Source organism: Suricata suricatta, chromosome 10 (assembly GCF_006229205.1).
Source record: "Suricata suricatta isolate VVHF042 chromosome 10, meerkat_22Aug2017_6uvM2_HiC, whole genome shotgun sequence".
NCBI lineage: Eukaryota > Metazoa > Chordata > Mammalia > Carnivora > Herpestidae > Suricata > Suricata suricatta.
In genome coordinates, this window is record NC_043709.1 from 58,506,036 (window position 1) to 58,520,470 (window position 14,435).

A 14,435-nucleotide genomic window follows, 5' to 3' on the forward strand; every position below is an offset into this window, starting at 1 on the left:
AATGTTGGAGGCACAGAAGTCAAGGTTTATGCCTAAGAGGAGAGGTGGAAAGATGACTAAAAACCCAGCAAGCCAACAACAGCAGACAAGTAGTATGCAGATCTTACTGTTCATGATGGTCATGTAATGCAGGGGCTTACAGATGGCCACATAGCGGTCATAGGACATGGCTGCCAGCAAGTAAAATTCAGATGCACCAAGAAGGAAGGCAAAAAACACTTGAGTAACACAATTGTTATAGGAAATGGTTTTGTCCCCAGTTGCCATAGAAACCAACAATTTAGGGATGCATGTGGAAGTATAGGAAATTTCTAAGAAGGAAAAATTCCGAAGGAAAAAATACATGGGAGTCTTGAGGTGGATATCCAGCAGGGTGAGTGTGATGATGAGCAGATTGCCAGTGACGCTTAGCAAGTAGGTGAGAAGCAGGAAGACAAATAGCACAACTTTCAGTTGGGGATCATCAGTCAAACCTGTCAGGATAAACACTGTCACTTGTGTATGGTTTTCCATCACTGTCCTCTATTTTTCCACGTCTAAATAATAAAAGAAAAAGAAAAAAGGAGAAATTGAAATTCTCAGTGGAAAAATAGCCGTCATAAATAGTGTTTAGGGCAAATTAGCAAAGTGATGTTTCAGAGTAACATAATATTTTCCATATTTAGATGTGTATGCCAGGAAGAACATTAATTTTCATTTCTAAAGTATCTGAACAAAGAGTTCCATCTTTAGTCTGTAATTCTATTTGAGAATAACTTCTATGATGGTAGAAATTATTGATTTTTTTAAATAAATAAATTAGATGAAATTTGGAGGGACTTTTCAAACATAGAAAAATGCTTTTCCTCTCTTGAATTTACACAAAAATCAAAATGGGTGCCATTTTGGTCCAATTAAAAGTTTTGCATACCGGAAACTAAATGGTACTTGTCATTGAAAGTATAGCAGCCCATCTATTGCTTTTAGCACATTTAAAACACACAACACACACACACACACACACACACACACACACACACACACACACAGAGGCATGCTTTGCAATTATCAACAAACAGAGCTCTATAACTTTAACATTTTACTGAACTAATCAACTCAAATGCCTGATTCTTGAGTCATTTACTTTCATGGATAATGGGATACGATTTAGATAAGTGACTCTGAGGCATTGGGCAGATATTTACTTGCCGTCCTTATTTTTGTTTCCATTTCCTCAAAATCGACCCTTCCCAGTTTCTACCCTGGAACAAAATCAGTAGGCACAATCTGGTAATTTCAGTTTGTATAACAAAAAATGTTCAGTTTTCCTGTATATGTTGTATTATTAGAATAGATCAAGTAAAACAAGGTAAAAATGAGAATAAGTGATACTGATGCAGATAGGAATATACAGATTAATGTTCAGGATATTGTTTGAGGTGTTAGAGGTAAAGAGAAGAGAAAGATAAAGACAAAGCTATACAGAAAACTAGCAAAGTAAATAGAGTTTTTAGAAACAGGTTAGAGTTTGAGAAAAAAATTAACATTTAAAATATGTAAATTAGTAAGAGAAAAATTTTAAAAATATAAAATATGTAAATTGGTAACTAAAATATATAACTTACCTAAGTAAAAATTATAAGGTAAAAATGTTCACCAGTAAAAATTTTCCCCATCTGCATCTGTGATTTACACTTACCATTTTATTCTTTGTTTAAAATATAGATTAAAAAGATGAACAATTTTGAGATCAGCACCGCCTGAAAGAGATGAGAAGTGAGTGTCTGATAAATTTTAAAACTAATGAATCTCAGAATAGTGCTGACACAAATTTTAAGAAGCATATATTTCCCTATCATGAGGATATTCAAATGTTCAGCTAACCCATAATTAAGGAAATATTAACTATAGAATACTATTTTCAACACATGGCATACATTAAGACAATCATACTTTCAGGCTTCCTAGGTTAGTCAATTGGAGATCAGGATTAAATTTGAATGAGTGTATTATCCAACCATCACCTTAAAAGTAAAACATTTTGTACAAATAATTATAGAGATGATAGTCTATTTCTCTAAAAATATTTGTATAATTTATTCCCTGGTAACTTCATCATCATGCACAGTAAAGTAATTAAGGTTTCGCTTTGGGCACTAGATAAGACAATATTTTCTATTTGATAATACCAAGATCATTATTTCCAACCTCAAAAACATAACTTATTAAAAAGCATATGTATAAATAATAATAAACAGATATGGACACATAAAAGTTTTTTCCAATTACATCTGAGGCATTTACAGGAGGATTCTAAGGTAAAAATTGAGATCTATTGTCAAAATCATGTTAATATTTTAGACATATATAAATGACAGGAAGGGACTGTTGTTTTTTCTAGACACTGCTTTTATACTCACATAATGGTGAAGCAATGGTGAAAAATTATAAATTTTTCTTCATTTACACAAAATACTCCAATGGCAAAAATGGAGGTATGCATATATCTAACACACCTAGATAAGAGTTTTACTATGTCAACTTATTTCTTTGCCCAATGTTAACCTTTATACGCACAACTATCCCCAACACACATTGTACAAAAATTAACAAAGCTCATATTACAAAACCATTGAGCATAACGATCTTTAGTTGTGTTAGATATTGTGAATATTGGTGAAACTTAAACATAAATTTTCACTGTATCCCATTTGTTTTATTTCATCATTTTCCCTACAATCAAAATTTAAAAAGTTAGAAAGAATAAAATTAAATACTTTAATGATAAAAAAAGATAAACATAGGTTAAAGTAATCTAACAGGAAATATGGTTTTAAAATTTTAGACCTATTCATTTCTCTCTTTTTTTGAGTCTTAAATCATTCTGCTGAAGACCTAAGAACTCAAACATTTTCCAAGAAGATATATATATATATATATATATATACAGATTTCTTCCAATAAAATTATCTGTTTCAATATTTAAAACTTTTATCATCATGCTGAGAAGACCACATCAATATTCCATTCTCCACTGAAATGATCTCTCTCCTCCCCACAATCTATGATTGCTTTTTCTTATCTACTTAAGGCAGCTTCTTAAATGGCTTGCTTAGCTGTGGGATTTGTTTTTGTTTTAATTTTTATGGCAAATATTTAGTTAAAGTAGTATATTAAGTCTTCCCATTGTTACAATTTATTTATTTTTATATTGAATACTTTCCATGTCTTTTTTCCCAAGGCCATTTAAAATTAATGAACACTTGATCCTGTGGATTATTTGTGCTTTCCGTTCCCTGAAGGAAAATATCTAAAGTTTATGAAGAATACTCAGGAGGATGAGATCTAAGGACACCATTCCCAAAGGATCACAAATTTATATATTATATGAAAGTTCTCCCCAGCCACCAAACACTTTTAAAATTTAAAAAATATTTTTAAAAACTATTTTTAACTGTCTCTCCTGAGAATTCTGTATAAGTTTCTCTCTGCACAGAGAATCTCTCTGTGACTGGTCTTCTGCACAGCCATGTTTTGAATTCTGATATATGGATAAGGATTTCAAAACAGGGGGAAAAGGCATTTTTGTTGGCAATGAAAAGTGACAATGTTATTTGGAGAATTTATTAATCTGTGGTAGAAAACTGTGTTTCAGGGAACATGCATCACCACTAATTATTTCATGCCATATATCACCCCAGTTTCTGTTTGAAAGCTATCTTTACTCCAAATACTAGATATAATCTAGTGAATCTTAAACTGATATTTCATAATGTACAAGCATTCTCCACATTTTCTATACGAATGGAATATTTATCTACATCAATAGCCAGACTTCCTTAGAACTCATGACCAGGCGACTAAATTATGTCCAAAGGTTGTAAATAGAGATGGGCAATGTCCTTTGATTCTACTTTGATAAAATGGGTTTGTCCGCTTCCTCTTTACCCACTCTCACTGTTGTGCTGCAGATGGGATGCAAGCCTTTGGAGTCATGAGTATGAGCCATCACACTAGGAATATGCTGGCCATTTACAAGAGACAGCACATCCAGGAACATCCAGGTGTGTGACACCATTGCAGGCACTATTAGCTTAGAAATACGTGACTTCATGGAGGAGATCCAACATATCACACTGAACGTTTAAATAAGATAAAAATAAAGTATTTAAAAAAATCATTGTGATCTTTGCTTTCTCATATTCTATCAAACTATGTTATTATCAAAATAGTTTCCTGGGATCAATAGTTCATATATATTTAATTTCTTTGCTATGTTCCATAGTAAGGGCACTGGGTGGCTCGGTTGGTTAAGCGTCCACATTCAGCTCAGGTCATGAACTTGTGGTACATCGGTTTGAGCCCCACATCAGGGTTTCTGCTGACAGCTCAAAGCCTAGAGCCTGTTTCAGATTCTCTGTCTCCCTCTTTCTCTGTCCTTCCCCCACTCGTGTTCTGTATCAAAAATCAATAAACATTAAAAAAAATTTTTTTAAATATTGCTCAATTCACTTTCTGTAAAATGATTTTTGATATTTGTTCTAACCAATTTTGTAGTCCACAATCCCTTGCTCTTCTGTTTTCAATAATTGTATAGATATTTAAAAACTTTTTTCAAAATTAAAAAATTATATTATTATCAAACTATAGTTCTCGTACAATATTAAATGATTTTCAGGTATGCAATACATTGCATTATTGAATGCTCACCATGGTAAGTGTAGTCATCATCTTTCACCATACAACGATATTACAATATCACTGAATATATTTCCTATGGTGTACTTTTCATATCCATGATTTATTTATAATTAGAAGTTTGTATTTCTTAATGCCCTTTATTTTTTTTTTGTCCATGCCCCCCCCAACTGTCTGGCAATTACCAATTTTTTATCTGTATTTGTGACTCTGTTTTTGTTACTTGTTTGTTTTTTTATAGGTTCTACAAATACTCGAAATCATAAGGTATTTGTTTTTCTCTGTCTGACATATCACTTAGCATATTACCCTCTAGTTCCATCCATGTTGTCACAAATGGCAAGATTTTGGTGGTTTTATGGTGAATAATGTTTTATGATATAAATAACATCTTAATCCATTCACCTATTGATGGACATGTGGGCTGCTGACATTATCTTGGCTATTGTAAATCATTCTGCAATAAATATTAGGGTTGCATAAATCTTTTCAAACTAGTGTTTCTGTTTTCTTTGGGCAAATTCTCAGTAGTGGAATTACTGAATTGCATGGTTTTTCTATTTTAATTTTAGAGGAATCTCCACCCTGTTTTTGCACAGCAGCTGTACCAATTTACATTCCCAGAAACATTACACAAGGTTCCCTTTCCTCCACATGCCAACACTTACCTTTTCTCATCTTTCTGATACTAGGCACTCTGTGGTTTAGATTGCATTTCTCTGATGATTCATGATGTTGAGCATCTTTTCAGGTGTCTGTTGGTATCTGTTCATCTTCCTTGGGAAAATGTCTGTTCAGGTTCTCTGCCTGTTTTTAAGTCAGATTACTTGTCTTTTTTGGTGTTGCGTATATTCTGTACATATTGGGGCTGTTAACGCTCTATTGGATATATCATTTGCAAATATCTCCTCTCATACAGAGGTTGCCTTTGTTTTGTCAATGGTTTTCTTTGTGGTGCAAGAGCTTTTTATTTTGGTGTAGTCCAAATAGTTTATTTTTGCTTTGGTTTCCCTGCCCAGAAGAGACATATACATAAATATATTGCTAAGACCAATGCCCAAGAGACTACTGCTTCTGTTTACTTTTAGGAGTTTTATGGTTTTAGGTCTCACATTTAGATCTTTATTTGGAGATTATTTTTTGTTGTCCAACTTCATTCTTTTGCATGGAGCTGTCCAGTTTACCAATACCATTTATCAAAAAGATTCTCTTTTTTCTATTGTATATTTTTCCTTCTTTGCCAGAGATTAATCATTGATAGAAGTGTGAGTTTATTTTTGAGTTCTCTATCTGGTTTTGTTGGTCTACATGTCTATTTTTGTCCTAGTATTATACTATTTTGATTACTATAGCTTTGTAGCATATCTGGAAATCTGGATTTGTGATAACTCCAGCTTTGTTCTTCTGTCTGAAGATTGCTTTGGCTTTTGTATAGAATCTTTTGTGATTCTATACAAATTTTAGGATTATTTGTTTTGGTCTGTTAAAATCTATTGGTATTTTAATGGAGATTGCATTTTGATAGAGATTGAATCTACAGAAGATGTATAAGTATTTCTTGAACTCCCAATACCAGTTATTTAAATTGTTAATTTCTTAGCTCTTTAATGAAAATATTCTTTGTAATTATTTTACAGATTGTGTGCTAAACATATGCAGATCTTCTCAGGTGTCACTGTATCTCTATTAAGTTAATGGTTTGGTCACTTGAATTTCCCTCTGAAATGCTTGTGAATTTTTATTGTGTACTCAAAACCATATTCAAATATTAATGGCATGATGATGATTTACTCCAACAAGTAGAATTTTATTCATTGTGGCACTCATTAAAAGCAAAATGAAATGAGATTCTTCAAATGTGTGTTCCATGCTTTTTGAGAAATGATATATTCACTGTGCTTATTCTTAGGTGAAAGATTTCAGTAATCTCCAGTAAAAACCTCAGTATTTATCCCGGCTCTTCCTCTTTGGCAAATCATAAATATCAGATGTTTGCAGAGACTAGGAGATAGCAGGACTTTCTTCTAGAATTGTTCATCAGTTATCTACAGCTTTGTACTTCTCAGGCATCCATTGCTTGTCACGTAGGATTTATCAGATGTGATTAGAGAAAAAATACTACAAAATGTCAGGCTCTTTAGTTTTCAACATGGCAAATGGCATATCAGATAAAGGGCTAGTATCCAAAATCTACAAGGAACTCACTAAACTCCATACCCAAAAAACAAATAATCCAGTGAAGAAATGGGCAGAAGACTTGAACAGACACTTCTCCAAAGAGGACATCCAGATGGCCAACAGGCACATGAAATGATGCTCAGCATCACTCAGCATCAGGGAAATACAAATCAAAACCACACCGAGATACCACCTCACCAGTCAGAGTGGCTAAAATGAACAAATCAAGAGACTATAGATGCGAGGATGTGGAGAAACAGGCACTCTCCTCCACTGTTGGTGGGAATTTAAACTGGTAAAGAGGCTCTGGAAAACAGTGTGGAGGTTCTTCAAAAAACTATCAGTGGAACTCCCCTTTGACCCAACAATCGCACTGCTGGCGATCTACCCAAGGGATACAGAAGTGCTGATGCAGAGGGGCACATATACCCCAATGTTCATAGTGGCACTTTCAACAATAGCCAAATCATGGCTAGAGCCTAAATGTCCATCAACTGATGAACGGATCAAGAAGATGTGGTATATATATATATATATAATGGAATACTACATGGCAATGAGAAAGAATGAAATCTGGCCATTTGTAGCAAAATGGATGTACCTAGAGGGAGTCATGCTAAGCGAAATAAGTCAGGCAGAGAAGGAAGATACCATATATTTTCACTCATAGGTGAACAGGAGAAACCTAACAGGGGACCATGGGAAGGAGCAAGGGGTTGGGAGAAAGAGGTGGGGAGAGGGAGTGAGGAAAATCATGAGAGACTTTTGAATGCTGAGAAATGAGGGCTGAAGAGGGAGGAGGGAAGGGGAAAGGGGGTGATGGTCATGCAGAGAGGCACTTGTGGGGAAGAGCACTGGGTGTTATATGGAAATCAACTTGGTAATAAACTATTTAAAAAGTAAATAAACTCATTTTTATATGAACCTATCTTTCCGGAATAAGTCTGGTTGGCATTGCTAGATGTGGATTCCGATTTATTTCTCTCCAGTCCCATGTGAGTGAAGAAAGTAAAGACCTACCATTTTCTGCTGAGGTATGTGCCATTCATTATATATGAAAGAACAAGAAGCTAATAGAAGAGTTATGAAATATATGAGACCCTTTTAATACATATCATTTCTTCAAAGGCTGTAGCTTCCAAAATCCTGGTTATTTTTGAGGTTTAATAACACAAGTAGGTTTTTTTGGTTTTTGTTTTTAAATGTTTTAGATGGCAGGTTGTTTTCAATAAACTCCTTTATTTGGAAAAACTTTACCCAGTATTCCTAATGTGAAAATCTTGTATGATCAGTATACTATTTTTTAAGATGTATTTATTTTCAATTTTCATTATTGAAGTATTGAGATGCAATGTTATGTATGTTTCAGGTGTACAACTTAGTGATTTGACAATTCTATACATTACTCAAAGCTCACCATGACTAAGTATGATCTGTCATCACACAATGTTATGAAAATATTATTGACTGTATTCCCTATGCTGTACTTTTCATTTCTGTGACTTATTTATTTTATAAGTAGGAGCTTCTACTTATTAATCACCTTTTCATCTATTTTGTCCATCACAACCTTCCATCAGTATACTGTTGACAAAATAAAAAAGACATATTAAAAAAATAAAACCTTGTTGCAGGGATATTAACTGAAGTTTTGAATTTATTTGTGTTTCATAAGTGTTCTAACTAATTTCCTTTTCTTCTTACAGGGTCTAGTCTAGGATAATACATTGCATTCACTCATGAGGGTCTCCTTTGTCCTATCTGATCGTTGGATATTTCTTGGTCTTATCTTGCTGTTCATGTTCCTATTGGTTTTAATAAGTATTTGTGAAGTAATTTAAAATATGACTCTGAACTTGGATTTCCCTCCCTTTTTTTAAGGGGTAGATTAGGGCTATGTATTTAGGGGAGGAATATAAGAATGATGAAACAGCTTCTCATCACATCCTATCTGGAGTATGTGATATCAACATTCCTCATAACTGTTAGTATTTTCCTTGATAGCTTGTTGAAGGTAAGGTCTTGAAGTTAAAAAAAAAAAAACAGCTTTATTTTTCCTGTCTATAATTTCTTCATGGAAGCAAATTACTAAAATAGCCCATGTCTAAGGAAGTAAGGAGGTTAATATGCTCTACTCCCTGGAAAAATCAGTATTTCCATATATTTTTGGAATTCTTCCATAAGAAAAATGTTTTCCTTACCCTAAATTTATGTATGTCAGTTGGACACATGTTCATGAGTTTTCAATTTAGCTTTTTGACTTACTCCCTAATAGTATATTAAGAGTATTTTTTTGCAAGTATTTCAATAACGTTAAACTCTTTGTCCATTTGCCTTGTGGTTTAGAACGTATATTTCAAAATATTCTGTCCTAGTATTATAACACCTTGAAGCTTAAGCAAGTTGAGATCATATATCCCTAATCCTTCCCTCTTTTCTCTTATGCATTTTTCCATACTCTTCTATTTAAATTAATGCCCAATGAATTATCATCATTTCTTCAGCCATATATATTTTAGATCAGTTCAGGTGAGGACACAGATTACATTTGATCTTCTTTTATCCTATTTTTGAAGTGCTTCATTCTTTGAGAAATTTCAACTTTTTAATTTATATCATTTTGTTTTCACTGGAAGAAAATGCTTTAACATTTCTTGTGGGATACATATGCTGGTAACATATACTCTCAGTTTTAGTTAACCTGAGAAAGTTTTCATTTCACTTTCATTTTAGTATTTAGGATTGCAGTTAGTAACCCAGTTGTCTTCCTGCTCGCATTGCTCCTGATGAGATCAGGCCTAGTTGCTATCTTGTTTCTATCTAATTGATATGTTTTTTCCCTTCATTTCCTTCAACATTATCTTTTTGTAAAATATATATACCTGGTCAGGTTTTTTTTTCCTGCTTGTGGTTTCTGAGCTTCTTCAATCTATATTTTGGCATTTGCCAATAATTGGGACATTTTTAGCTATTCTACATATAGACATCCCCCCCTCCACACACAGATGGTTTGGAATTAGGTGTGATGCATCATTAGGGAAATGAGTTGAGTGCAAAGATAACAAAGAGAATGGTTCAGATGGAGCTGGGGGCACTGGAGCTTCTAATATTTAGGAATCAATATCAGGAGTAACCAGAAAAAGACATGAGAGAGGACTGCCAGGATGGTCAGAGAAATCCACAAAATAATGTTTCATTTAAGCAGGACAAATAAATTATATTAAATAGAAGGCAGCGATCAATTGTGCTAAATATTGCTGGCATATAGTATGATAATAAAAAGTTCACTCATGACTTTGTAAAGATGGCATGTGAAGCACTAGAGCTAGTGAACTGGGGGACTGCAGATCAGTGAGAGTGTTGAAGAGAAAATGTGAAGAAAAAAAGGTAGCAATGGGAGTAAAAGCTAAATGTAGGCAAAGGGTGATGCTGTTTCTAAGTGAAGATTGGAAAACAAGCAAGAAGACACTTATTAGGAAGAGAATATGTCAAGTATGCTGAGCACAATGGGTAACAAAGTTCAGCTTTCAGTAGGTATAGTCATAAATAAGATCAGGGACACCTGGGTGGCTCAGTCGGTTAAGTGTCTGACTTTGGCTCAGGGCATGATCTCAGGGTTCATGGATTCGAGCCCCACATCGGGCTTTGTCCTGACAGCTAGCTCAGAGGCTGGAGCCTGCTTCAGATTCTGTATCTCCCTGTCTCTCTGACCCTCCCCTGCTTGTGCTGTCTCTCTCTGTCTTTCAAAAATAAATTTTAAAAAACATTTAAAAAAAATTTTAAATCATCTAAGTAAATAAAATTTAAAAAGATGGCATCCATAACAAAAAATTTCTCATTATGACAAACTGATGACAAAAATGAATAGAAACTTGTTAGATAATCTGAATATTGCAATTATGCTTTCTTCGGGAAAAAGGAAGTATGAAGGATGGGAAAAGTATTCTAAACTTTAGGAAATTACATTTGAGATTTTCAGAAAAACACCAGAGTCTGTTTAGCACTTTTTTTATGGGAGGATTATCTGTACCCTCTCATATTATTAATGTCAAGATAATTTAACTTTAATTATTCTTCAACTTAATAAAAATATTGATGCTGTGTTTACAATAAGAACTATGCAAATAAACATTTTTATTTGGAGGGGAAGGAGTTTAATGGACCAAAACGTGAGATTTGTTTCTTGAGACAAATCATGGCAGTTTCCAGAGATGTCTTTAGACTTACATGTAAGGCTATCATAAGGTTTCAGTTAAACTTGGGCAGATTAATTTGATGAAAGAACAAAAGCAAGTGTGTAAGCATAATGAGATGGAGAAATACATACCAATTAGAATTTATATTGGAAAAATTAATTCAAACCAGCTAGTGTTATAAGCAAATCTACTGGCAAATTAGAATGATCTTTGTAAGAGAGATGCCATCGTGTTCCAAATAAATAAATAAATAAATAAATAAATAAATAAATAAATGATGTTTTTAGGCTGAAGTTGCCTAGAGAATGGTATGATTTTGTCTGTCTTGAACAAATAGATAATAATCATAAGAAAGGTGATATTTAAAGGGCTCAGGACAGCTGAGACAGGAAAATATTAGAAAACACAGAATATGGGAACTTTATGGAAGGATAGTGGCAAGCATTATCATTTATTCGTCATTCAGAAAACTCATTATATTAAATGCCAGACATCTACCAGATGGCTCAACAATATCCAGAGAATAAGCTTAAGATAAATATTTAATATCTATCAAGAACCTCAGATGGAAAGTCTAAGCCTATGTGACTTTAAATTTTTACTAATCTTTATAGCTGTGTATCTTTCAAAATAATCTGTCTCTCTGAGATATCTTTTTCTATTTGACACAGTGATAATAATAATCATATTACAAATTCGTTTCCAGAATTATGTGATTTATATAAAACAGTGCATGTACTTTAGTGGGTAATCAACAAACTATATATCTTATTTTTATATCATTTTGTTGTACAACCTAGAGCACTAGAGTAGGAAAACCGAAAGCATTTCAGGAAAGATTTCAGAGCTTCTGGGGGAAATTCAAGAAATGACTTACACCTGTATTTAAAGTTATGCTACTTGTTAAAGACCAACTTAAGAAAAAACAAAACTGGCAGCAGAAAACTCACTAGGGAGTCAGGATTCAGAGGCCAAACGTAGCAGGTCTAGTAGACATAATATATGGTGATGGGTCATAGACAAATAACAAAGACAGGTGATGCAACTTTAATCTGGGAGTGTGAAGAAGTAGGAATGGGGAAGCCTTAGTTTAGAAGTGCTAGTATTAAGATTTAGGGAATCCACAGTAAATCATTTGTGGGTGACAGATAATTTAAAATATATAAAAAAAACTTTTTCAGAATAGCTCAAGAATAAATCAGTAGTTTAACTTGGACAGCATGTTGTTAGCAAACTCATTGTATTTGGCACATTAATAGAATCAAAGTAATCAGACTATTGAGGCAACTTTAGATTACTTTTACTTGTACCATTGACCCTTGAAAGACATGGATTTGAGCTGCCCATGCGCAGTTCCACCTATTTTTAAAATGAATACATACAGTACTGTAAATATACTTTCCGTATGATTTTTGTAATAATATGTTCTTTTCTCGAGCTAAGTTATCATAAGAATACAATATAAAGTACATATACAAAATATGTGTTAATAGACTAGTTATGGTATCAGAAAGACTTCCTATTAACAGTCGGCTATTAGCAGTTAAGTTTTGGGGGAGTAAAAAGTTATATGTGGATTTTACTTCACATGGGGCAGTGTCCCTAATCCCTACGTTGTTCAAGGATCAAATGTATTAGATTATATCAATATGTTATATATATGTATATAATATGAACTAAATACATAATATATATTATTCTCTACTTTTATAATTTCTAAAAGTTATATAATGCTCCAGGAGCATATAATCTATTTTTTCCAAAATGAAAAAAAGTGTTTATATAAATAATCAAGAAAATGCAAACAATTGTTTTAATAGCCATTATTCTTGAAATCCTATTTGTGACTCAAATATCTTTTAAGATTCAGTTTATTCTACAATTTGTACATAAACATCTAATATTGTCCAGTCAATTACATGTTGTATGTAATTTTCTTCCGGCCTATATTTTATTGTTTCTGAATATACCATAATTTTAAAATATTTTCTTCTAACTAGTTTCTATAGACCACACTTTAGCAAAACTCACAGTTTAATAAACAAAAAATTTCAAAGGTGTGCATTGTGACTGATGGCTTATCTCTACCAAAATTGTATTTTAATTACTTTATATACAATTAGTGTTAATAAATTGTATTATACAAATATAAATGTGTATAAATTTTAAGTAAATAAAACAAGTAATTAAATAAGTGAACTCACTGTGTTTTAAAAAACTAGATCACAAATAAATATGGTAATAACCTTTAAATTATGTGCTATACTAAATATAATTCAAATTAAGCATTTTATGGTCCTATTGGCTAGAAATTAAAAACAAAAGAGACATTTAAAAATGTAGATCTCTTTCTCTCATATATCCAGAAGAAAAGGAGGTGAGATGAGAAAAAAATATATATCTAATGACATATAGAGAACTGTGGAAAAAAGATCTTTGTAAATAAAACTTGAGAGAACTTCAGATGAGGGGCACATGGGTGGCTCAGTTGTTGGAGCATTGATCCTTGATTTTGGGCTCAGGTCAGTATCTCACCTTTTATGCGTTCAAGCCCTGCATTGAACTGTGCATTGACAGTTTGGGACTCTCTCTCCCCTTTCTCTGTCCCTCCTGTGCTTGTGCTCTCTCTCTCTTTTTCTCTCTCTCTCAAAAATTAACTTAAAAAAGAGATTAAGATGAATAGCATAGGTATAAAGGAAAAAAAGGGAAAAAAGCTACTATTGAAAGCTACTATTGAACGTGCTGGTATTATTTGAGACTCATTTGCTCATTTTCATAATATATTATTCAATAGGATATTTACTTGCTTGAGAAAGAAACAACCCTATGTATCATGTTCATGAAGGCTTTTTTCACTTGCTGGTTCCTTAAAGTGTAGATGAAAGGATTTAAAAGTGGAGCAACGGAGGTATTGAGCACTGCAATTCCCTTGGAAAATGATATTCTTTGTTTGAATGATGGCTTAACATACATGGAGATACAGCTGCCATAAGAAAGAGATATCACAATCATGTGAGAAGAACATGTTGAAAAAGCCTTTTTCCTCTGACTCGTTGAAGGGATTTTCAGAATTGTCAATGCAATAAAGCTGTATGAGATGATCACCATTAGCAACGTGCCCACAAGTGTCACTGCTGCACACATGGATCCCATGGTCTCTAAGAGCTGTGTGTCTGAGCAGGAGATCTGCAGCAGGGGAGTCGTATCACAGTAGAAATTATCAATAATGTTGGAGGCACAGAAGTCAAGGTTTATGCCTAAGAGGAGAGGTGGAAAGATGACTAAAAACCCAGCAAGCCAACAACAGCAGACAAGTAGTATGCAGATCTTACTGTTCATGATGGTCATGTAATGCAGGGGCTTACAGATGGCCACATAGCGGTC

The 14,435-nt window shown here is 33.3% G+C and overlaps 2 protein-coding genes across 2 annotated transcripts in view; both read right to left on the reverse strand.

Annotated features, from left to right (window-relative positions):
• The window catches only part of LOC115304372 (olfactory receptor 6C74-like), a 1,198-nt gene extending 685 nt beyond the window's left edge, over positions 1-513 (reverse strand). The window contains exon 1 of the mRNA XM_029954528.1: positions 33-513. Within this exon, the coding sequence (XP_029810388.1) occupies positions 33-513 (481 nt within the window). The remainder of the gene's footprint in view (positions 1-32) is intronic.
• A 13,337-nt stretch (positions 514-13,850) lies between these two features.
• Positions 13,851-14,435, reverse strand: part of LOC115304548 (olfactory receptor 6C74-like) — a 1,198-nt gene continuing 613 nt past the window's right edge. Inside the window, exon 2 of the mRNA XM_029954769.1 lies at positions 13,851-14,308. Within this exon, the coding sequence (XP_029810629.1) occupies positions 13,851-14,308 (458 nt within the window). The remainder of the gene's footprint in view (positions 14,309-14,435) is intronic.